This window comes from Semicossyphus pulcher, unplaced genomic scaffold (genome assembly GCF_022749685.1).
Source record: "Semicossyphus pulcher isolate SPU_LCO1_2020_fin unplaced genomic scaffold, fSemPul1.0.p SCAF_5, whole genome shotgun sequence".
Classification (NCBI taxonomy): domain Eukaryota; kingdom Metazoa; phylum Chordata; class Actinopteri; order Labriformes; family Labridae; genus Semicossyphus; species Semicossyphus pulcher.
The window spans coordinates 27,657,476-27,684,244 of record NW_027211726.1 but is presented as its reverse complement, the minus strand read 5'-3'; the positions used below and the strand labels follow the sequence as shown (position 1 = coordinate 27,684,244).

The following is a 26,769-nucleotide window of genomic DNA, read 5'->3' as shown; positions in this document are numbered from 1 at the left end:
AGACACTGAACCCCAGGTTCATCAGGTATGACTTCATAGATCCTGGTTGGAAATTGGCACTTAGGTCATTGCCATCAATCTGTGAATGGGTGAAAGTGACATGTGGTGTAAAAGTGCTATATAAGTACAGTTCATTTACCATTTTACCAACAGCTCTTTGTTTAGCATCTTTCAGTGTAGCATTTAGCAGCTAAGAGACACATACCTATTTTCTCAGGAATTGGTGGAGACCAAAGTCGGAGCTAAAAGGAAAGTAAATATTAGACATTGAACATGGCTCAAAATGAATACGTATCTGCTGTATGTGTCCATATAGGCCTCTGTTCCAACAAGCAAACAATTTACCCCATATTTAAATTTTTGTATCATGATAATTAAGATTATAAAATTATGGGGGGCGCTGTTTAGCTCAGTCGGTAGAGCAGGCGCCCCATGTACGGAGGCTACTCGTCGCACACTGATCGCAGGTTCGACTCCCGGTCTGCCGATCGTTTGGTGCATGTCATCCCCCACTCTCTCCCAACATTTCCTGTCTATCTTCAGCTGTCCTATAAATAAAGCCAAAAGGCCAAAAAAATAATCTTTAAAAAAAAAAAAAAAGATTATAAAATTATTTAGACTTCCTTCCTGCATAATTCACACAATACCATCAATCCTGCTAAAGACAACAATAAATTATGATAAACATTTCTTATTTTAGATTTTACACAAAGCTGAAGCCTTAAAGTGTCTTAAATAAGTGCCTGTGTTTATATTCTCTATAAAAAAACATTACTGTGTGGACAGTGCACTGAGCACAAATTGACGTTCAAGCTGTTAAATCAGGCTCAAACTGTGTGCTGTAGCATGCTCGGTACCTCGCTCTTCAATGATGAAGCAGAAATCCATACGGCTCGGCCCCATAATTGTCAGTTAAGACCAAGTAAGCCTGCGCTGCACAGCACTAATTACCGGCTTTTTAATTATTGACGGTGCATCGACGTTTTCCTTGACTGTTTATTGTATAATTTTACACTTTAGAAGCTGTTTCTGGAAATAGCCTTTTCTTTTGATTGCTTCTGTCCGAGTTATCTGGCAGCTCTCTCAGGTAAATGCCAGTTACGGAGCTAAAATGTTTTGCTATAAACTGAAACAATCCAACTGAGAAAGTGGATGAAAGGGTTGTTGATTACATGAAGCTCCGATGTCCTATGTTCACTGTGTTATATTATGAACCCTGGTGAACTAAAGTACAACCAAATTGATTATTCCAGATCTTAACAGGTTTTAGTTTTTACAATCACCTCTATTGGCAGTAACACGGTACTTTCTAAAGTAATCACTGAAATCTTTGAACACAACAAAATATAACAACACAACAAAGTCCAATAGGGAAAGAAGAAGATTTGCACCAGTACATTATTTCCTTTCGATACTGATTCCACTTGTCTGGCGGCTGTGGCTCAGTGGTACAGTTGGCCCTTCATTCGAAAGGTTTGCAGTTCAATCCCCAGCTCCCTCAGTCCACATGCTGAATTGTCCTTGGGCAAGACACTGAACCCCAAATTACTCCCGGTTGCATAGCCATCAGTGTGTGAATGAGATGCGAATCGACAGTTGGGCACTTTACGTAGCAGCCTCTGCCATCAGTGTGTGAATGTGTGTGTGAATGGGTTAATGTGACATGTACCATTTACCATTTATATTATATAGCATGTATAAATGTGATAATATTGCTATCATTGTTTTATGACCAGGCTCAGTACACTGAAGAAATCCTAACCTAAAAATCAGCTGAGTTCATACAAACAAGCTCAGCTAATGTTAGCCACAATTTAGCATGCGGCCCATCATGATGTCTGGTTACCGCTGAGGAGATTCGGAGAAACACTGATTTTTAAAACTTTACTTGTTCATAGGACACTTTATACTCTTTACAAAAGTGTAACAACTAAAGAAAGTTTCAGAAAAGTGAAGCATATTTCAAACAAGATGACTCGATTTTTTTTTGTTATAGATATATATAGAGAGATATTTTTAGCTCTTTCTCCAATCAGTAAGATTTAGTTCATGGATGACTGAGAACAGGTTAATACTGCCATCTAGAGAATTACTGTGTCTGAGTATCTTGCTGTCAGTCTCCTGACTGGCCCTTGCACATTCTTGAACATGAGAGCTGATGCACAGTGAATGTGAGTTAGAGACGGGATGTTATCATGTGGTTGAAGCCTCTCTCGCATTCAGCTGAACTTCACAGAATCAGTAAGGTACAATTTATCAGTAGCCAGAGCTCTGGTGTCTCTCAGCACAGTCCTCAAAGTCTTTAAATGCATTTGGAGTGGAGGCGTGTGGAAGACACAAGTCAACACACAGGTTAGTTATGCATCTCTGTCCGTACCGTAGAGGCAAGGGCCCAGCTATCGTATACTCTCCAGGGCTGTTGTTTAGTTCAAGCAGCTGAGTGTGCTCTCTCTATGACTGAACCTCATTGGTTTTGCGTGGTGGCCTTTGCTCTCACTAATGGCGGACAGACAATTTTGGCTGTTGTTATTTAGATTTGACAAACACTGAGGCTGATTCATGCTTTCAATTTTGGAATTGTGCGTTGACTACACCATGCCCATGTCTACCTCTGGCTGAAGCCCAGGAGTTTCAGTACTTGGTCATTCTTTCATTTCCACGAGGCATTGGGTGCTTTCTTTGATCTATGGAGATGTTTAACTTCTGTGTAGAGCCAGTCCTTTCAGGATGTCTTACATGATGGCCAAATCTCTGACTTACTGTGTTAGAATGCAGTTTTCTTCGTGAGTTATCATACATTTTCCTGTCACTGTGGGTGTGTGTTAGATTTACTTGACATCCTTTGAGAGAAGTGTGTGTTCACTGCTTTGATGTTGTTTCACACTAAAGCCAGAATGCAGAACATGCTGTCCACCCACTGTGTTTCCAGAACGCACCCTATTCTGGTTACTTCCTGTTGGAGTTTTGGACACAATCAGAAGGCTGCCTCTGGTTTGAGGTGACTGGCCAGCTCATGATAATTAAGTATGCAACACAGGATTTCAGGATCAAGCTATCACTTGCAATCTTAATCCCATTTACTTGACGCCATTCCAGTAAATTCAAATGTTAGCAGTAAGGACAATCATTTGAGCAAGGTGCTGGCAGACTGTCCAAAAGACAGCAGTTAGTTATGCGGGTGCTTCACTTAATGACCTTTCATCCATGTAAAAAGACGAGCAGACTTTAGATTTTTCTACTACATCACAAGGAGCAGTTCCTCTTTGTGTCTAATATTGAGGCAGATTGGTTTACATTACATTTAGTTGAAAGCCCCGTGCTTCTCATTCAGACACTAAAGGAGTCTCTGGATCTAGGCTTTCCAGTGGCAAAAGTTAGCAAGCCATTTAAGGATACACAGCATGTAAGACAAGTTGACAGGAGTAGCATCCTCTTTGGGTACTAGCTGCCTCTGAACACTCCAAGTTCCTGAGCCAAGCTACAATGTACTGGACAAGTCTGAATGAATAGAGATGAAATTGATATAAATCCTCCAAACTCGTGATTACTTACCCCAAATACACTTTAGCTTCAATGCTGCAATCTTGCATTGTTGCATGCTGCTGCTTCCCAACATCAACAGCGAGTTCAACCTTTATGGACAGGACAATAACACATAGATAAGAAAAAACAGCAAGGATCTCGCTTACCGGCGTGTTTAACAGCAGAGCAGCTTCTGTGTGTTGGTCTGAGGTTAACGTTCACAGATATGGAAACTTCAATGACTGTAGTGATTGTTTTTGCCACGTTTCCTCTCACGGATCGTCCTCCACTCTGTTAATCTGGAACTGATTGGCTGCAGGAGCCGTATTTGTTGAAAGAGCTGTCAATCATCATTTTTACAGCATCAAATAACTAATTAAAAATAAACTTGTCAGAAAAATGAACACTTGAACATAAATCAGCATGATAAGAACTATAATGACAGAAACCATGTTTGAGAAAAATGTATGTGGCGTGTGTTTTGATTTTATAGTTTGACTCATGTCCCATCTGTTAACATGGAGGAGGCGGGCTTTGTGACCTATACTGCAGCCAGTCAGCAGGGGGCGCTCAAAATGTTTTGGCTTCACTTTTAGGGAGCTGTCATGTCGTCCATCTTTTTATACATTCTGTGGTCTGTGACCAACAATTTTGAATTTGGGACAACATGGATAAAAGTGAACCAGTGAACATCGCTGAAAACGTGGAGCAAATTCAGAGCAGCCAGACATTCTCCTTCCAAATGATCTGCACATTGAAGCCATGTTCATTAGCAGTGTATATTGTTTTGTCTTATTTGTAGTTACAATGGTATAATCCCAAATATGACAAGAGCCAGTATTATGATATAATAACATATAACAGCCAGTAAAAATGTTTTTCATATACGTTTTTTACTTTTATTCAGTGAGTCCATTTGCATGCCTGACATTTTTCTTGTTTACTTTAGTGAAGAAGTTTAACCAGTACAGGAGTAACATTTTATAATATTTTGTTTTACTTGAGTAAAGAATTTATGTACTTTTGCTTCCTCTGACAGGCGGGACTGTGACAGGTTTTATCGCAAGACAGTTTGACTACTGTGGCCCTCAAAAGAGCCATGACAAAACCAAATGTCAATCACAAAAGAAGCCACACTGTGTATGGGGTTCATCTCCCTCCGGGTTAATACAGGTTTCACTAATTATTTCACACATTAAAATCCTTGTTTTTTGTCACCTGCTGTGAAATGATAGCTGCTGTGTGCTGCTGACAGCTCAACATCTCGTAGTAAACTCCTCTCGTCGTGTTTATCTCTGGAGCTGGTGTTGTAGCTCACTCACAGTCTGAGATCAGTGGCAGGGGACAGACACACACAGTCTTCAGAGGGGAGACTTCAAAGAGAGCTCACAGCGTGCATTTAAAAAAGACAAAATTAGTGAAACAACCTCTCAAATGAAATATGAAACTATGATTTTCCTTGAAGGTTGCAGAAGCACAAGTCACCTCTGTTAATACTCATCTCCCCTGGGGTGTTTTATCACTGAAATTGCTCCCAGGCCGCGTTGTGCTGGGAGCAGAAGTGAAAAGCAGAAGATTGAGGAGCCGTGCTACAATGATCTGATAAGGTGTTGGGTGACTCATTGTTGATTAGAAGTTTCCAGGCGATAGGTAGGCCTCAAAGTCCCCTTTGTGAAAAAATTTGTGTGTGACTGCATACATATGAGAGAGATAAATAGAGAACTGTAGGAGTGAATCTGAGTAGGCAGCAACATGATGATTTAAAGCCATTTTGATTTAACTCAGATCCTTTATTATATGTTGTCAAAAAAAGTCATAAAGAAGACTTTTTAAAATCTGAACACCTATTTAGATGCATCAGAACTCAAACTTGTTAGAATAATCTCCGAAATGCAGGATGAAAGATTATTTTGGAATCACTTGTCGGTGGTGATGAACAATCTCTCCTGATCTTGCTGAATCTGAAGTCTGCTCAAAGTTTAATTTGCCACAACAATAACTAATGTTAATGGTAAATAGACTGCACTTCTGCAAAATCTAAAATAATAAATGTATATGATAATTTATGAGCAGGATTGATGGTATTGTGTGAATTATTCAGAAAGGAAGTCTAAATTCATTTATAATCATAATTATTATCATACAAAAGATGAAATGTGGGGTAAAGTGTTTACTTGTTGGAAAAGAGGCCTATGGACACATAGAGCTGATACGTATTAATTTTGAGTCACGTTCAATGTCTAATATTCACTTTCCTTTTAGCTCTGACTTTGGTCTCCACCAGTTCCTGAGAACATATGTGTCTCTTAGCTGCTAAATGCTATACTGAAAGATGCTGACAAAGAGCTGTTAGTAAAATGGTAAATGAACTGCACTTGTATAGCGCTTTTCTAGTCATCAGACCACTCAAAGCGCTTTTACACTACATGACGCATTCATCCTTTCACACACACATTCATACACTGTTGGCAGAGGCTGCTCTGCATAGTGCCAATCTCCAATCATATTTTAACCTTTCACGCACAGACACACACTGATGGCTATGCATTCAAGAGCTTTTGGATATTCAGTGTCTTGCTCAAAGACACTTCAACATGTAGGCTGCAGCAGCCGGGCATCAAACTGCCAACCTTTCGATTGAAAGGCGACTGACTCTACCACTGAGCCACAGCCACCCCAATGTTACACCTCATACATTCCTGAGAAAGTTGTCTGGTTTTTGGCCTCAGCCTGCAGCAGCTTGGCAGCAAGAACAATAAAACAACACATGTAAAAAATAATAAATGATTTGTTATTGAGGCTGAAAATGATGCAACTATGGTCCAGAAACAGGAACTACTAATAGAAGTTCATGCTGCAGTGAGAATGAAGCTTGTTCTGCTGTGAGTCAATCTGAGCAGGCTGCCATAACGTCATGGTCATATTAGAATCAGAAACAGAAACAGCATTATTGGCCAAGTATGTGGCCACATACAAGGAGTATGACTCCGGTTTTACATTACTCACAATGTGCAGACGCACAAATTCACATACTACACATTAAACAAGGACAAATAAGACAAAGGCAACACAAACACTTAATCGCTTAAAACTCACTTATTAGTAAGTCCAAACAGGTGTGGCTGACCTGGATTAAATGCTAATGGATAAAACATATTTATATATAATAACACAATATGAATTTCTAGCTGTGGCATTTATTGTACCTATACAGTAGATTTAGTACTGATTAAAGATAACAGATGAAAGTGACTCAGTAAGACCGATGTTCTCAGGCAAAGTGGTGCATTGAGCTAACTGCTAATACGGCCATGCTTATATGCTCAAAATGCCAATGTTTAGTTATCATTACTTTTGGGAATTAGCAAGTTAGCTTAGCATAAAAAAAGATTTTTGAGGCTTCTTTAGAACATATAAAGTAGACATAATCACCTTGACCTCACTTGTTTGTGGACCACAGTGTGGGAGCCCTGAGCTTGGCATTTTGGCAGTCCCATCTTGATGTTTTGGAGCCAATACTGACCGCGTCTGGATGAGAGGGTGGATGTACTCTGCTCTGCTATTCTCCTTTATTTTTATTTTTCACTTTCAGCTGCATACAGGCTGATGATATATAGCCAGTGTTTTAATTTAAAACAGTGAACAGACAGCTTCACCGAGACAACTTAGTAGTCGTCCACTGAGGGGAATTAATGGACACCCTGCAGTCAATCAGAATTGAAAATTCACCCAGATCTTGGTATAAAACTTGATGAAGTGCCCTCTAAGGCACCCTTGCAATGGAGAATGTGATTCTGTGTGATAGCTGCCCTGCAATAATACAATAATTATAATACAATGAATGCCTAACCACTTGATGCACCCTGGTGCCCCATCGTATTCAGATAATGCCTCTTTTATTCCTTTTTTGTCCATGCCTCATCCACGACAGCACAACAATTATCTATCACTCAAACTCATCACATGCAGCAGCATAGTTACAGGAGATTAATAAAAAGTAAGGTCTGGTTAGACTCAAAGTAAAGCTTGGTGAGAAACATATGTTTTTTGTTTTTTGAGTTGTTGAAATCAATGCTGCAAAATGGTTGCAGTTTTTTGTGGGGCGGCTGTGGCTCAGTGGTAGAGTTGGTAATCTCTCAATGGCCTTGCCTTTGCCATGTAGTGTAAAAGCAGCTTTGAGTGGTCGCAAGACTAGAAAAATGCTATATAAGTACAGTCCATTTCCGGATCCATCAGGTGCATCCTTCGCGGCCTACCGTATCCCCAGATCCATTGCACGGCAATTCACTTTTAAACGCCAGAGGAATAAGCTTTAAAATGTTACATTTTTGGGTTTCAACTCAATTGAATAGCTAGTGTTACACATGTTTAAGGAAACGAAAGGGCCCTTGAAACAAATTATCTTTAAAATAGGCAACAGGAGCGGCGTTTGGTGACACAAGGGTTTCTTTTCGGTTCGGCTTTAACGGTCTACGCAGGCTATGAATGGAGCATCCTCCGTGGACCGCCTCTTCGGAGGCTGCAGCCCGTGGATTGGGACACAGCTTAGGTGTGTCCATGACCTGCTTTACGTTGAGAAAAAACTAACTGAAATAATGTTAAAACCATGTGATATTTGCCAACCCAATTTAGCCCAGTTTTAACTTCAACCATCTTTTGTCCTGCAAATGTTTACTGGAGCGTCACCAATACCGTTCCACGAACACAATGAGATGTTATTTTTAAACCTGTCTGTCACTCTCACCCATATTGCCACTGATGCTTGTTAAGTCTAATTTCTGCTTGTTACTTCTGCCTATTACAAACTGCTGTCTCGCTGTTTCCACTGATTCTCCCTCTGCCCTCCCAGTGCTTCCTATCTACGTCTCATTACCATACTTGGCGATGGCATCTCTTGCCTTGTGCATTCTGTGTGTCCCATATTTCAGTGACGTGTGTTGGTTGGCTTCTGTTCTCTGTAGCCTTAGGGGGTTGTTTGTTGCTCTTCCCGCTGAATCCTTCACTGCTGCTTGGATTCAACAGGGAGTTAACTCTTGAGAATAGCCTGTTTCACAAAATAAGAGTCTAACCATTCATAAATCTATCTACATCCAATGATGCAAGTGTCATTTAGAGAATTACAGTGAGAAAAGACACAACAGGACTCTAAAGCGTTGGATTACACACCCAGCATACGTTGGCTGTACCTCAAGATTTAAGGAATCTTATATTCTCTTAGGAGCAACAGCACCCAGCTTCCACAGGCGATACAGAGGATTACCAGCCTCTCTGTTCAGGCTGCTCAGCTTCTTGCTCAGACTCCCTGAATACCTATCATGTCTCTCCAAGAAAAAATGAGCTCTCCAAAACAAACAGACAACTGTAGGTGCTATACATTTAAAGCTGCCCTGTCCTTATTGTAAATTCACCTTGCAAAGGTCCACCCTCATTTCTTAATCCGACTGGGTTCACAGCTTTTGCTTGGCACACAAAAACAAAATGTCCCTACACGTACTGAATCTTCTCCTGTTTATTTAGCCTTAATTGCCGGTTCAGGCAGTCCAACACTTGCTTATGCAGTGACCTTGAGAACTTATCAAACTTGACTGCCTGACAGGAAATGTGTAAATAAGGATGTGGGCAGTGTGAGCTTTTGATGTGATGGATCACAACGGCAGTTTGGCAGAAGCTTCTCAATTCCTCTCTTTGCATAGTCTTAATATGGCTATGGGGTCTGTGTTAGCTTTGCATACCAATAGAGTGCGTAATAGAAGTGGACATAGATCAGGGGTCTGAAAAGTGAAACCGATGCAAAAGAGCCTTAAACCTACATTCTCTCTAAAAGCTATCGAGGGGGCAAGTCCAATAAAAAGAGGTCTGCTTGTATAGAAGTCTATGAGAACATTTTCCACAATTGATTTTTAATGAGGTTATTGTATCAATCACTACTTGTGACAATGACAAATGTGTACCAAGGCATAGCAATGTCCAGCCTCTCCTTTGGCATAATGAAAACCACGGTAGTGACAGCCTAAATGCCAAACTCAAGGCTTCTGATATACAGTCTATGTGAATACCTCAACGCACTCATTTGTCAGGTCACACACACATGGCAAATGAACATGTTTTGAACTTTGAAAGGGATTGAACAGCATTTTGTTATAATTATGGTGGAGATCTGACATATGTAAATGAAGCCATTTATAAGACGCTTTGCAAGGTTTTGCTTTACACTCACCCAGTTGCACACACATTCACACACTTATGAAAGAGAGCTACCATGTGGGGTGCTAGCCAACCATCAGGAGCAATGTGGGTTTCAGTGTCTTGTGTAACGACACTTCCATGTGTGGAAAGGAGGAGTATGGGTTTTTCAAACAGCCAATGATGATCCCCTTTAAATCCTGAGCCAAAGCTGCTCATATGTCTGACTACAGTTGTGACGTTAATTTATATCCTTAAGATACAACTTCAGACAGAAGTAATGTCACAGAAATTGTTTGGATGCAGTTGTGATGGTTGGGTCAGCAAAGCCTTTCTGGCTTTCTGCAGTCCACATCCTGTTTCATACCATTGGCCAATATTCCACTACTCAATATGTTTATGTTAAAATGCATCAATGACTTTGTGTAATATGAAAAGGAACACTAAGGGCCCGATCAGACAGAGCGTGTTTTGCAGGCTGTAAAACGCGAGGCGCACCGCACTGCCTTTTTTGTTGAAGCCCACGGTTAAAAAAAGAGCAGCTCGCTTCTACTGTTGTTAAGGCAACCACAAAATCATTAGCTGTCATTAACCTAACTGTTATATTGTAAACTAACAGAAAGCCCGCCAATGATGTCGGGCGCTTTTCTGCTTTGAGTTGAAGTTTTTTCAACTCGAGGCGCTCAAAGCATTTCCTCAAAAACGCAAGGCGCACAGAGCGGAAAAATCGGGCCCTTAAAGGGCCAAACTGACAGAATGATCACATGGCCCTGCAGTTCCCCTCAGCTCTTAGGACATTTCAGTTTCAAAAGGCAGCAGTTTTTTTAAGGAGAAGACAATTCTGTAAATCATTTTTTAAATTATAATTGAACCTTTTATGTTGGTTAGAAGTTGTGAAGGTGAACACATTCTCAAACCTATCCCTGTTTGACCTCTTTACCACTACATTTTAGCACTGACATTTTAAACCTTAACAACTTGTGGAAGAATAATTCTGACTTCAAGAAAGGAGTTTTCTGCACAGTCAGTGTTTTTTTTACAGCCAGCAGGTAGTTGCCATTAGTGGAGCAGCTTCATGCAGTTGCCTTTTTGCCCAAAGCTACAGTAGATATTGAGGAGAGGTGGGGATAAAAACCTTTTCCAACTTTTAGTCCTTTTCTATTGATTAAGTTTCAGTTCCTGGACTGTATGTGCCACTCTTTTTGATGTAAGCCATGAGGGTACTTTTGCTCTGCGAGTAAACTGACAATAACAGAGAAGCCACTTCCTGAGCCAGAGGATTTTTTTCTGGAACATCCTGCTCACAATAAATGAAAAAGTTATTGCTTGAGTCATTTTTGTGTTAGTCATTGAAAGCTGCAAAGCGAACGCTTATTTAAATATAACTCTTAATGATAACTCTGATTTGTTCTCATTCTTATGTTACTCTGTGATCTTCACTCTTTCTACATCTCTGGATAAGAGTATTGGACAAAAACACTTAAAATGTAAATGTGATCTTTCTAAGCGGCTGGCAGGCATCTCTGATATCGCTGGAATTGCCTCTTCATCAGCGCACAATTTTATGTTTGACATTTTTCCCTTAACAATAGCGTTAAGATTACTAGAAGCTGACAGACCATAACCATTATGGTACCATAACAAAGTGGAATTGTGGAAGCTTTTAGTGTTTCAAAAAGCAGTGATAGTGAAAGGTTCCCTGCCTTTAGTAGGTAACCATGGTGTTCCTACTTCTCAGACACATTAAGCTCTTGTCGTGACATGGTGGAGACTCAGGCAGAGAGCTGAACAAGGTGTTCTCGCCTCTGTGCTCCCTGCTCTTCTTGACCTTCATTAAAATGCCATGGCCGGTAGCGATTAATGCCGCTGGGGCACCTGAAATAATACGAGTCAGATTAACCTGCGGATCAAACAAGCAAAAGGCGTTGGTTTAAGCAACTGCTTGACACTTAGAGTAACTACCCAGGCTGTGTGTGGGTGCTAATGAGGGACTACCTTGATAGTGTAATGAATAATGGATGATTCATATTATATAACAAGAACGTGTGAAAATTAATGTAAACCAAAAGCAGATATCATCTATTCTCTTATCCTCTCTGACAAAATGTCATGTTCATAGGATCAAAAGTTACATTGATACCAACCATGTTTCTGTTTTGACCGAATGTACATATTCTTCTCTGTGTGCTCTCAATCAAATGAAAAAGATTCTCACATGTCAGCAATTTTGTTTAAGAGGATTTATTGAAAACTTCGAGACAAGGAAGGGACGTTTACCATTTTCTATTACAAATACCTTGAAAGTCAAAGTAGCAGTCAGAGATCTCAGTTGGTTCTCTATGGCGGCCCCTTTGGTGATAAGCAGTAATTGCAAGTGGACTGCACACTAACCACTAACCAAGAACTAAACTTTGACTGTTGGTCTTATTGTGTTCCCTTTTCTTTAGATTTGTTTGTAAAGTTTCATTGTCCTAAGTCACCAGCATTGCAGGTCTTTATGAAAAGGAATGCTAACCAGTGAACATTTTAAATTAAAGACTACAAAAAATACATTAAAACTATATTAATGCAGCTTAAGAAAACATTTAAAAAGGCTTTCTTTTATTAGTAATTTTGCACTAAATAAACATATTAATGTCTTCCAAACTATGAGATCTCCTTTTGTCTGTCTTGGCGTTCAGGAAACGTTCCCATAACACTGGCTAATATTACCCAGAAGTTCTAATTACGGCTGAAATCCAACAATCAATCAATCAATCAAATTTTATTTGTATAGCGCCAAATCATAACCAGAGTTATCTCAAGACACTTTACAGAAAGAGTAGGTCTAGACCGACTCTTTGTTATGTTATTTAGAGAGAGGCCCAGCATGAATCACCATGAGTAGCACTTAGCAATATTCGGCACATTGGCAAGGAAAAACTTCCTTTTAACAGGCAGAAACCTCGAGCAGAACCAGACTCATGTTGAACAGCCATCTGCCTCGACTGGATGGGCCGAAAATGGGATAGAAGGAGATGCAGGATAGAGACAGGCAAAGAGAGCAACAACAACATATGTTCTTGTTACATGAACAACAACAGACACATACTTATGGTTACAGTGCCAATAATAGTGGTAGACTAGGGTGAAGATTAGCAAAATAAATAAATAAATAAATTAGCGAGAGAAGCAGAGTAATGATAAAGACTGAGGTAATCGTACTTGTAACAGCAATGTTTTAATCTACCAGCCTGGTAGGCCTGAACTATCAGAACGTGATTTATAAAACGTTCCTGAAATGTGATTTGAAACGTTCTCCTACTATTAAAAAGAACATTCTGGGAGCCAAATAAAAACTTCCCGCTCAAAACATTACCAGAACATCGGACGTAACATTCGCAGAACGTTCTTAGAACAGAAAATTTCCAGCTGGGTTTCCAACTGATTTTATAAATGGACAGGGCCCCAATGAAAACACAAAACATGTATTTCATATTCTTAATCAATAATTTTCCCACCTGCTTCGAAGCAGGTGACAATGACATGGAAACAACAAAATCCACCAAAACTACAATTATGATTACCAACAATAGAACAAGTTTTGGATGTTTGGAAAATGAACACAACAAGAGATGAAATACAAAGAATAAATAAGATGTATCCTAAAGATAGGCTTGGTAGACTGGATAATTATATTAATTTAAAAACAAGACATGCAGTGAATAGGCACTAAAACCCCCACCGTCCCCACTCCTTGTTATTATTATTATTTTATATTTTTGTATTATTTGTATATTTCAAAAAATTGCAACGTACTAAAGAAGCAGCTGTTTGGAATGTCTGTGAAGGTCATGTTAATTCTAAGCTTAATCCAAAAGGCAGCTGGACTTGGTTGAAGTTATTCCCTACTTGTTATTCCCTATTTGTCTGGAGTATCTGACAAACTCAGGAGGATTATTAACAAATGCAACTTTCCCGTACACTTTAAACCATTGAACACACTCAGACAAAAGCTTGTTCACCCAAAGGACCAAACACCCATAAACAGAGCAATGTCGTGTATCCTGTACATAGGGGAAACAATACAACCCCTCCACAAACACATGGCCGAGCATAGGAGAGCCAGCTCCTCAGGTCAGGACTCAGCTGTCCACCTACATCTAAAGGCAAAGGTCACTCCTTTGAAGACAGCAAGGTTCACATCCTGGCCAGAGAAGACCGCTGATTTGAAAGAGGTGTCAAGGAAGCCATCAATTTTAAGTTGGAAAAAACATCCCTGAACAGAGGTGGTGGCCTGAGACACCACCTATCACCCACTTACTGATGGACAACATGACAGCTCCCTAAAAGTGAAGCCAAAACATTTCGAGCGCCCCCTGCTGACTGGCTGCAGTATAGGTCATAAAGCCCGCCTCCTCCATGTTAACAGATGGGACATGAGTCAAACTATAAAATCAAAATACACGCCAAATACATTTTCCTCAAACATGGTTTCTGTTATTATAGTTAGTTCTTATCATGCTGATTTACATCCAAGTGTTCATTTTTCTGACAAGTTTATTTTTAATTAGTTATGTGATGCTGTAATAAGGATGATTGATAGCTCTGTTGACAAATACAGCTCCTGCAGCCAATCTGTTCTGGATTAGCAGAGTGGGGGAGGATCGGTGAGAGGAAACGTAACAAAAACAATCACTACAGTCATTGAAGTTTCCATACATGTGAACGTTAACCTCAGACCAACACAAAGAAGCTGTTCTGCTGATCTTCGCTGTTTTTTTTCAGTAAGTGTGTGGTTTGGTTAGCAGAAGTGGCTACGGCCGCTTCACCCGCTGATCTCCATTGCCTCTGGCTCTGTATGACATCATCATCACAAGATGGCAGGGCCTATCACTGGGGCTGTTTTGGCATCACTTTTGTACAATGGGAGCAGATGGAGACGCGTCGTCCATCTATATATACAGTCATTGGTGGGTACTAACGACTGTCAGTGTTACTGGGTCAACAACTCAGGTTAACGACTCACCCTTGATTACACTTCTATTAGCATACAAATAACCTACAGATATACTACAGAGGCTTCTTCCAGCTCCGTCCACCTTTTGGATTAAGTCTAGAAGCTGTTTGGAATAACAAATTTGTAATCATTGCAATGAAGTGATAAAAAATAATAATGTTCTTACAAATATTTAATGTCACAGAGAGATTACTTTTGATTTAAATTGCTGGGAGGATAAAAGCTGAGTCGCTGGGTTGCAGATCTGAGGCTGCTAGATCTTTACGTCTGAACTCTCTTCCCTTTCAAAGTGTAGATGGATTGTTTTTTCACCGTGAGCTGTTCCCCTGTATTTTATCATGCAACTTTTTTTTTTTAACTATAATTATAGTACAATATAATAATTGGATTTCAGCTACAAGCTGCGTCAATTTAGAGTTTGAGCAACATGACTCACCCTCACTCACATGGACCTATGGAGCTCACATTGTGGGTGTGGGCAGACATTCAAATAAGTCATAGTAAAGTGGATTGAAGCCAAACAAAGGTTGAGTCATGCAGTTTATGATGAGAGCTGACTTTCTATTTTCATAAATGTGTAAACATTAGAGGCACTTTGGAAATGACTGTACAGGGCCAGGCAATTATAAATTGAATTTTGTAATAGCTAAAAAAAGACGGCTACAATTTGTGAGAAAAGGGTGTATGTACTTCTCTTTGTGTCAGGAGGTTTGATATAGGGATATATATCTTGATGTACATTTTGTCTAGCAAAGTGGCTCTAGTGATGGATATGAAAGAATGTTTTTCCACCACATTGGTCTAGCCTTGAAAATCTTCACCATAATTGGCTGGATTGCCATAACATATTGTAAAGAGATTTATGGTCACAGGGTATAAATTCATCAAGACTCTGGTGAGTTTGCTTCCACCATGAGGGGACATTTTTGGTTTTTGATTTTTTATGGTTTCTCAGAGAATATATCAATTACATCTTTTCATTTTTCTGACACTTTAGTAGCGACATAAAAATAAGCAGAGTTGGCAAAAGTACACACATTGTTTGCTCAAGTCAAAGTACAGAAACTGCTTAAATAGAAGTTCTGGTAAAAGGAGAAGTAGTGATTCAACTTCTTAACTGAAGGGAAAGTGACACAGGTAGGAAAAAGTAGCCCTTAAAATTACATTACAACCAGCTTTAACTCGTTTCGTACAGTGTCAAAGTATCTGAGCTTCATTATTTCCCACCTCTAATGAGGTACAAGCAAAGCCACCGTGGATTAAAGAGGAACCTTTGAGAAAAGTGCCTCAACACTCAGTTTCAGTTGCAACATGCACATATACAAGTCTTGCAGGTGCATAAACACAAGATAAGATAAGATAAAACTTAATTTATCCCGTGCCAGATAGCTCCAAAAAATACAGTACAATACAAATAATACAAAATACAAACAACAACTCAAATGTAAGTGAAAATATAAAATATAAGTGAGAATAAAAAACATAAAGTGTGTATGGGTTCATGCAAAAGAGACGGTACCTAAAAGAAAAAACAATGTTAGTCATCTATAAAACTAGGCAGGAAGTAATGATGGCAGTTAAATTGACAGGTAGTATTGACAGTTATTTTAAAGTAAGAGCTTCTATTGCACAAGAGTTATTAAGAAAAGATTACATTGCTCGTGATACTGCACGTGGTACTCATAAATAATGGGAAGTATTGCACATGATATTGCATTCTATAAATATTAACATGAACATAAATATGGCCCGGAAAAAAATATTGCACATAATGTACACAATATAGCCAGATATAGAAAAGTATTATTGCACATGGTGAACATAATATAGCCTGATATTGAAGGTGTTATTGCACATGATATCAGAAGTAGTACATGGTGATAAAAAGTTCCTTCATGCTCCATTTGTCCTCCTGCTGAACGCGGAGGAGTTCTACAGTCTGATGGCTACAGGTAAAAAAGAGTTCCAGTGGCGCTCTGTGGTGCTCCTCGGTGGCCTCAGTCTACCGCTGAAGGTGCTCTGGTAGGACTCCAGTGTGGCGTGCAGGGGGTGAGCGGTGTTGTCCATGATACTGAGGAGTTTCCTCAGCATCCTCCTCTCAGACACTTCCACCAGAGAGTCTAGTTCCACTCCCAGGACAGAGTCCACCTGCCTGATGAGCTTACTGAGTCTGTTAGCTTCCTGTGTCAGAAGCCTGCTGCCCCAGCACACTAACAGCGTAGATGATGACGCTGGCCACCACCGAGTGATAGAAAATCTGCAGCATGGTTCTGCAGACGTTGAAAGATCTGAGTCTCCTGAGGAAATACGGCGGCCCAGACATTTCTTGTAAACCACATCTGTTTTTTTTTGTCCAGTCCAATTTATTGTCTATGTGGGCACCCAGGTACTTGTATTCATCCACGATGTCCACCTCTACTCCGTTGATGGTGACTGGAAAATGAAAACGACTAAAAAATCCCAAGAAAATGCCTTTTTTTTTTTGAGAAACAAGGAGAATGTCCCTACGAGGTGAGGTAATGACTTAAGAAGTAGTCCTTGGAGACGCTTTTGTTCAAAGCGACGTACATCTGAGAGTTAATACAACACAATCAAGACATGAGAGAACAAAGTCAGTAAGTTCCAACAAACAGCTTCAAGTGTGATTGGACACTGGTGCTAACAGGCTGTATAGGGCATCAACAAGATCAGTATAGTCATCATCATGAAAATCCTAGTCAGCATAAACTACATCCTTGTTGTCATCATCATCTGTAGCATATATATTATTAAGGTCAGAGGAGTTCATAAAGAGCTGGGTCTTTAGCTTCTTCTTAAAGGTGAAAGGGACTCTGCTGACCGATGGGGCCCTGTTGCGATGGGAGTACCAGGCGCCTTTCATCGGCAGAGCATTGTGGGCGGGACGGAGTGTAGACCTGGATGAGGGTGGTCAGGCAGACAGGAGCCGTTTTTGTTGCTGTTTTGTAAGCAAGCAACATGGTTTGATTTTGATGCGAGCGGCGACAGGGAGCCAGTAGGAGCAGTGGAGTGACGTGTGCCGTTTTGGGTTGATTGAAACCATTTGCGCTGCTGCGTTCTGGATCGTCTGCAGAGGTTTGAATGTGCATGCAGGAAGGCCTGCCAGTAATGTGATTGTAATTTATTTTTTGCCTGTCTTTTTATTGAGTGCCACCAGCAGTAAATTTTAATTAGCATTTTGCTTAGACTTTATGATTCCCAGAGAAGAGTATTAATGATTTTTGTGATCCCTTGACAGGTATAGGGCAACCATGAGGTTGACTTGTGATTTTGACTTTTTTTATTTTTTATTTTTTATTATTGGCCATGACATTTGTTATGCACAATCATGTTGTCATTTGGTGATCCTTTGACTTTGCATTTTTTGCTATCATGATATAAATATGTTGCTTTGCCAGTGCTTTGTTTCGCAACCAAATCCCTGCAAAACTAATGACATTCCCACCATCCCCAGCTGTGTTTAGAGCTAGTTTGAAAAAGTTAACATGAAAATACTTTGAACTAAGATAGTGAACATGGTGCACATTATACCTTCCACATCAGTATGTAAGTAGTATCAGTATGAACATATTAGCATGTTGCTCAAAGCATCACTGTAAAGAAGACCATCCTTGGAGAGCTGCTAGTACAATTGAAGACTTTTGTGTCACAGGTTTCAGAAAAAGATTGTGCCATGCCAAGTGTTCTGAGCTTCGGTTTTTACCTCTTCCTGCTCCAATTGACACTAAAAATATTTTCAGGAGGCACCTTGTGTAGACGTGTTATCACACTACCCACTCTGTTTGTTCAAACATTTACAGAGTGACTCAACAGATGTGCAGTGACACAGAAAACTTGCTCAAATTGAAAAGTTCTGTGAGACACACTGCTGTATTAAACCGACCTACGGTGCCTTTTTAAGCTCACCTTGAGTTGCAAGGAAAATTACACTCTAACCGTTTTTTCCTGTTTATTTCTCAGTAAACGGCCTGCAGATCTGCTTTTATTCCACTTTTTGACTGCCAGGCTAATGGAGAATTGCTTTAACAAATGTAAATGGCTTTTAGCTGCAGTTGTTATTACAAAATGTGTTTTTCATTAAAGCAATCAAACATTGTTTATTATAAACCAGGCTCCTTAACTATTAAAATGCACTAAAAGGGTCCATAAGGGATGTTTGTTGAAGGAAATCTGTTTAGGAGACAATTTCTTAAACACTTCTTGTGAGCGTCACCACATCAGATCTACACCATCTCAATTAGTGTGTGGAGCTCTTCTCTCTTGCAGACATACTTTGTGCTTCTGGCTGATAAGGCTGCTGTGTTTTGGCAAACAAATCTTGTCTGCTCCAGCTTGTAGGAGAGTATAGATTGAAAATGTGTCATGCATCTTCTTCCCCTTCAGGATGCCTGAATGGATGTCCATAAACACAACCCTCCATTTTCCAAATTTGTCTTATTATGTAATATTAGAGTGACCGCGCCTTTCTTGTGCTTTTATCTTCACTAAAGAGTGTTATTGTCTTTCCGCTGTACTGCACACTGCGCCGAACACACGCCTTCACCTGTGCACACATAAGCACAAAAGCACCTGTGCTTGGCAGGGCTCTGTGTGGCAGAGCAAATATGTCTGTTCCCCAGACAACAGCAGATAATAGAGTCATTACAAGAGGACAAACAGATTACACAGTGCAGCGCTGCCGCCGAAAACCTCACATCCCATCAACGACATCAGAGAAATACTTTAAGAGACTGGCTCGGAAAAAATAAATAACTTAGGTTATAATCCATGCCCCTCCTGTACTTGTTTTTAGCTTAGGGGCCATTTGTTTTCTGTTCTATTACAGAGACTATAGATGTGAAATGCCTCTGAACTTCTGCAGCAGAGGATTTTCTCTAAAAGTCACAAGAGTTCCAAGAGAGAAAAAGCAAAATGAAAAAGCTTCCATGAACCTATTGTCTTTTATCAGTCCATGATAGACCAGAACCAACCAGAACTAACAGTAATTTGTGGAATAGTCACGTCTGTCAGCACAACTTTTAAACTAATACATTTCCACTGGAAGTCAATTTCTTGCCTTCGACATAAAAGCCTTTAGGAAGAAAAAAAGTCTGCTTGGGTTGGCATTCAGGGGTAAATAAAGGGTCAACAATTATTCACTTGAACTAGCCGTGAGTCTATACCCATATCTCCCCTGTTCTAGTATTTCTCCATTGGTTTTTGAACAAGACACTGCATGACCCCTGCTGTTGGTTACATTTGCGATCTTCTTGTTCTTCATTTCACTTCCAGACCACGCCTATCCTCAAATGGCATTTTATCATCCTCTGCTCAAACTGCAAAACAAAAGGCAAACATAACATATTTTATCTTTGAAGGACAGTATTTTGACTGTAACCACATTTTTTTCCTTAATCAAACAGTTTTTGTGGCTAAACCGAACCAAACTGCAAATGTCAGATGAGGTTAAAGTTATAATCTCAAAGATCTCAGTTTCATTCTCTTTGGCAGCACCTATGGCGATAAATGGTAATTGCGGGAGAACACCTCCCAGATATCCAGACATTGTTCCATGTGTGATGTCCACAGTTGGCTCCGGTTGTAAATCTTAATTTTCCTCGCTGACGGTCGCTTTCCTTTTTAAACTGTTTGCCTTCATCTGAGCGTCGAGTTTGTTTCTTTTTCTTTGGATTTTCACTTATTTTTGAAGTTGTTGATCTTTTCTTTGTTTGTTTAGCCATAGTAGATTACTGTTTACTGTTACTGTTCATTCAAATGGGAATCGATTGAAATCGGAAAAATCGATTTTTATAAACCCAGCCCTGGTCAGCGCTCTCACTAACAGATCCCGACTTTGGACATCACAGTGCTAGAAACCTGAGGCACTCATCTGTGTGGTTTGACACTTAAAATCAGGATGGCAATTCTACTCGAGAATACATACAAGTGTGGGGATCCTGCAGTTGGCAGCCGTTGAATCGATACCTAATACTCTGGTCTGATTGCAGCAGGAGAGGCTGATGAGAGCGACACACAGAAAACCTCAAATGACTCATCCAAACAGAAACAATTTTTATATCTTTAAATGTAAATCATAATGTTGAAAGATTATCTGTGGAGGAGATTTGTGCTAATCTGTCTGCACAGTCAAATTGTAGCACAAATTGAATCAAAGTTGTAATTTCTTCACAGCTGCCAGTGAAATTCATTATGTCCTAATTACTCTGCGAGAACAAATCCAAGCAATACGAATCAATATCAATTAATTTGCTAATTTTGAGGGAAGAGGGCAGAAGACAGATGGCTGGTAGAATACAAATCTGTCCTGAGATGTAATTATAACTGTCATAAGCATGTTGTGCTACGTCTTGCACATGATGTTTCCTTTGAACAAGATTGATTTTTCTCAAGCGGAATGCAAAAGTTTTGCAATGGTTTTTTTCAGCAACGTAAATAATTCCAGTGAGAACAATTCAGAGGCTTTTTCTTCGAACGGCTCATATTTTCTTTCCTGATAAGGTAATAGTAACAGATTAGCATCATATTTGGCTTGCTTATCTTATTTAAACAAAGCCCATTCCTATTAATCTCATATCTTTGTTATATGAGGGAGTGATTGTGTGTTTTACATCTTTCTAACAAGGCTGTGCCTTCTGTTGATGGAATCAGCTCTTCCCCTTGTGTCTACGTGGAAAAATGTTGTTCAAGCTATTCAATCAGCTCATCTACAGTCACAGCAGCGACACAGTGTGCTGCTGCTGACCTGAAGCTGATCCTTCAGCTTCCTGAACAGAACTCAAACTTCAAGGAACAACCAGTGATTCTGCATGTTTTAGTGTATTTAAAAACACTGTGCTTACCATTGGGGAGAGCGTGCCTTTTAGATTTTGTTCTGTACCCTCCGGACAGCCCAAAGAGTCTGATTAATTCAAGCTCAATATGATCTTGCTTAGACTGAAACTTTCCTGAAGTGCTGTAGATGATCCACCACCTTCTTTTTTTTTGTTTTCTTTGACAAAAAGCTTTTTGTGTTGAGCTTTCAGACATATCTCTCAGACTTCATCACCACATGGAGTTTACTTTGATGTCATCATGTGACTCACGTAGTCATGGATACATGACTGTGAGGGCCAATGTAACCCAGGTTACCAAAGTTTTCTTTCCTGGAACGTGACCTTTAAGTGCCAGTTCGCCGATTTTCAACCTCAGCCCTATCATGCTATTATGGGGAGCTAATTGCGCTCTGTGCCTTTGGACTACGCTATCTGCTTTACATTAAACGCGACATCTGGCGGAGGCCAGGGAGCTTGCTTAACTACACGCCCACCTCCGATGTCATGTCTTGTTCAAAATCATCAAGATTGAAATGTAGACTGCAGACCCAAAGATTTTTTAGACGATCCACAGGTATATTATTGTCGTATTTTGGATTCTGTACCACTCTGAGTCATTGCCTGCAGTGAAACAGTAGTATTTCACTCCAGTGTCTCTTGCTGGGCCCTTCCTTTTAGAGGAAGGGGCGCAATGTATGCTAGGTGTTGTAGGAATGTCGAATGGGTGAAACCACAAGCTGTTTGTACAACTTTCTCCACAGCTATGACACCAATTTCAAATATTATTGCTTCTATCAATTACAGAGAACACCAGCTTTGACTGACGGTGACTTTTTCCAGGGGCGAATTTCTCCTTTAAGTTAAAGTAATTTAGTCAAACTACTATTTTCAAGCTCAGAAATGATCAGACACACAGAATTATTGTTGCTGGATGACTACAGAGCTCTTAAATTAGCCTTGACCTGGGGCGCTGTTTAGCTCAGTCGGTAGAGCAGGCGCCCCATGTACAGAGGCTACAGTCCTCGTCGCACTGATCGCAGGCTCGACTCCCGGTCTGCCGATCATTTGTGCATGTCATCCCCCACTCTCCCAACATTTCCTGTCTATCTTCAGCTGTCCTATAAAAATAAAGCCAAAAGGCCAAAAAAATAATCTTTAAAAAAAAAAATTAGCCTTGACCCACAAGTGCATTTTTATTAAGTCAATTTATCATCATTCTATGAAATAAATATAAAGCAATGGCAATTCTAGGAAGGGAGAAATAAAAACACGCTCAAAGGTTTTTTCAGTGGTCCATTCGAGTAAACTGAACATAGTTTGCAGTTAAATAGTAGCTCCTCTCTGGACTCAGAGAGAAAAATAAGAGCGACTCCGGCCTCTACAGTAGAAGGTGCACAAGGTGTGGAAAATCAAGTTTGATTTGTAGACTGTGTGACGTTTCTCTTTATAGCCATCTGTATATAGATGGCTTCATTCAACTTGAAACAAATGTGGTAACATTTTGTATAATTTCTTTAAATTGAATCCATTTCAGGGTGAAAAGGATGAACAAGATTAAGTATCAACAAATGTTAAGTCATGAAAATGAGGGTAATGCTTCAACATCAATTTGTTCTTTAGTTGTGAAATAGTGTCATAGTCAGATTTTACTGTAAATTAAAAAGCCACTTAAATACGAAAGCTTGGGAATGTCTGGGATATAATCTGCTCTTATACAAACAGGGCTGAAGGGGATACTGATTCTACTGTCGGCTGATATTGCTTGTATTCTAGCAGAAAAGATCTATTACTCCTCTATGTTGTAAAAGGTCACAGACCGTGCATCATGTAAGGGTGAGAAGAAGGAGTTCAAAGCCAAATGCAGTATACATATTTAAGCTTCTTCTGGTCCAACCAAACCAGTTCACATTACTAAAGGGAAACTTAAGGGTGCACAATCTGTTTGTTTTTTAGCCATTTGGGAGCATTCAGAAGAGCTTACATTATACATTAGCATTCATTTAGAGTCTTGTTTCTGGCCACCCTGCAAATATAACTCCAACACTGACTCTTCCTTTTGCTTTGTTCTGCAGCATTTCTTGTAAAGACAAAATTATGGATCTTTAGCAAAAAGCTAAAACAAGCTGAAGACTCTGGGTTCATCACTAAAAAGAGTTTAAATTTAACTCATTTAAGTCATTTCAACAATTGTGAAGATAAAAACATCAAATTCCATAAAATATCCTTTCAAACATTTGATACCACAGTGCTTAAAGGAGAAGTTTGGTATTTTTTAAACCTGGGCCCTATTTTTACAAATTTGGATGTCAAAATGACTCATAGCAACAAAAACCTTTGGAATCATTTCAGTAGATGGCCTACGCTGTAGCTGCGATACCACTGACAGGCTCAGAGTGTTACTCCAGGTGTCCGACAACATTATGGAAACGATCCCTACAAAGATTGTAGGGACCTTTTTGTATACCAGAAACAGAAGTCTCGCTCTGAAATCTCGGGGGTGGTGAGATGTTACCTGATACAGGATGGTAGAAATGTGAGTTAGAGTTGGAGAGAGGGTTTAGCAGAAATTGTTGTGTTGGTGTACAGAAAGCATAGGTTAGTGTATGTGTTTGATCCTCCTCTGCCTGTTGCCCCTCTCTCTCTCCTTGTTCTCTCTTCAATTTCTATGAGCTTTTCGTGCATATACTCCGGCTCAAATAAATAGGGACAGCCATCGAATTCAAATGCCTCATCTTCATCGTCGAAATTGCTCTTTCATTTGTGTAATGTTGTTGCACACCTGGAGTAACACACTGAGCCTGTCAGTGGTAAAAACAAGCACTTTTAGTGGACGCACTTTGATCTGGCGCAATTGCCCCAGGGGATTATGTTGCAGCCATTGTGGCCGTATCGCTTCTACGGCGGAGGCCACCTACTGGACTGATTCCAAAGTGTTTGTTCCTATGAGTCATCTCGACACCCACATTTGTTAAAATAGGGCCCAGGTTTAAAAATACCGAACTTCTCCTTTAATACAGTACTGGTACAGCATGTCTATTTGAATTCCACAGACAATAATGTATATTGCACTTTAAGTGTTCTGGTTGCAAATCAGATTGCTAGAGCTGAGTTTTTTTTAAGTGCATGACTAAACACATGCATGAGTGGGAAGAGAGCCATATGGGAAAAGACAGAATCAATATTTGAGAGATCAAAACACAGATCTTGCTCAGGACATATCTAAAATAGATAAATAAATAAGTTTATAAAAATGCTGCACACTGCACCAAAAATATGATGTCTCCTTTTGGAAGGCGTTTGTTGAAGTGATACACATGCCAACTGATGGTGGGAGTTTCTTGGCTACGATTTTGGTGTTTAATGCTTGCAGTTATGGTCTGTGCTAGAGGAGAGATAATCAATATGACACCCTGTTTTCAGCACTGTATATTTAAAAGCAGTAGGCTTCATTCATACTGCAATCTCTGAAGTAGCTGTAAGTACCCTGCAAAGCATATAAAATTAATCTACATTGTGTCTGAAAATGAAATCTAATTTAGTGTATGAATCCTATTGTTAGCCCCACAGGTTGGTTTTCTGAAGTCTGTTTGTGTGTGAGTCAGCAGCTTGTGGTCTAAAGATAAAGTTTAATTAAGCTAAAAGCTTCCCTGGCTCCCCCATGACTTCTTTTCAATCCCTCCTCCAAACTCTTCTACCCCACCGGAAACTTCGGACTAATTGGACGCCCTACTCGCCATAATCTTTGAGCCCAAATAAGATTAATGAGCAGACACATTTCTGTGGCGTGCACCTATTCAATTCCTCTTTTGGCAGTGCTCGCAGACTCTTAGGGAGATTTCTTGCGAGGTCATGTTTGTAAACAAAAGCTGATCTGGGGCTTTTTGAGAAGCTGGTAGTGCTTGTGACGCCACTGCACCACTGCTCCTACAAAAACGCCTCGCTCTATGGTAAAACATTTATCCCTTACTAATTTCTGCTGTCTGTCTGCTCTCTTCTCAGGGTATGGGCATGCAGCGCCGGGGACCGACGCAGGGAAGGCCTTTTGCATGTTTTATGCCGTCCTGGGAATCCCCTTGACTCTTGTCATGTTCCAAAGTCTGGGCGAGAGGATGAACACTTTTGTCAAGTACCTCCTGAAGCGGATAAAGAAGTGCTGTGGCATGAGCATCACCGACGTGTCCATGGAGAACATGGTGACTGTAGGATTTTTCTCCTGCGTTGGCACATTGTGCATCGGGGCTGCTGCCTTCTCCCATTACGAGGACTGGAGCTTCTTCCAGTCCTATTATTACTGCTTCATCACATTAACAACTATAGGCTTTGGGGATTTTGTGGCCCTTCAAAAGAATCGGGCCCTCCAGAAGAAGCCCCTGTATGTGGCCTTTAGCTTCATGTATATCCTGGTGGGCCTGACGGTCATTGGGGCCTTCCTAAATCTGGTGGTCCTCCGCTTTCTGACTATGAACAGTGAAGATGAGCGGAGGGATGCAGAGGAACGGGCCTCGCTAGCTGGCAACCGTAACAGCATGATCATCCACATCCAGGACGAATCGCTGCCGCGGGGACGGCGGCGGCGTGAACCGTATCGGGCAGAAGTGACTGATATGCAGTCAGTCTGCTCCTGTATGCATTACCACTCGCATGACTTCGGCAGCTCTGGGGGAGGGATGGGAGGCCTGGGATGTGCTTTCTCCCATCAGAACTCATTTAGCTCACAGCTGAATCCCAATCAGTACTTTCACTCAGTTTCCTACAGGATTGAGGAGATCTCACCCAGCACCTTGAAAAACAGCTTCTTCCCTTCGCCCATCAGCTCGGTGTCTCCGGGCCTTCACAGCTTCTCAGACAATCACCAGCTCATGAGGAGAAGGAAATCCATCTAAACCCTTACACACAGGACAAATGAGTTTCCACGTTTTATACACAAGGTCAAACATTTGCAATGCTGCTCCTTACCAAATCTTATTTCAGCACTTTTTCCCTTTTTTGGTTGTATGTAATATAAAAGTATTCTTGGGAACAGATGAAGAACTCTACGCAGAACAGCGAGCGTGGACTTAACGGGATGCAAAGCATGAAGCATGGATGTCTATTTTTTCAAGAGATTTTCTCCATTTACACAAACTTTCAAGACCTTACTTCTTTCAGATTTACAGTACAAAATTGATATATAAACTTTGGTTTCATACCAAATGATGCACACTTGGGGAAATGCTATTTTTCAAAGGGAGTATG

The 26,769-nt window shown here is 40.3% G+C and overlaps 1 protein-coding gene across 1 annotated transcript in view; it reads left to right on the top strand.

Annotated features, from left to right (window-relative positions):
• kcnk9 (potassium channel, subfamily K, member 9) overlaps positions 1-26,417 on the top strand; it is a 50,332-nt gene extending 23,915 nt beyond the window's left edge. The window contains exon 2 of the mRNA XM_069681807.1: positions 25,534-26,417. Coding sequence (XP_069537908.1) covers positions 25,534-26,417 — 884 coding nt within the window. The remainder of the gene's footprint in view (positions 1-25,533) is intronic.
• The last annotated feature ends 352 nt before the right edge of the window (positions 26,418-26,769 follow it).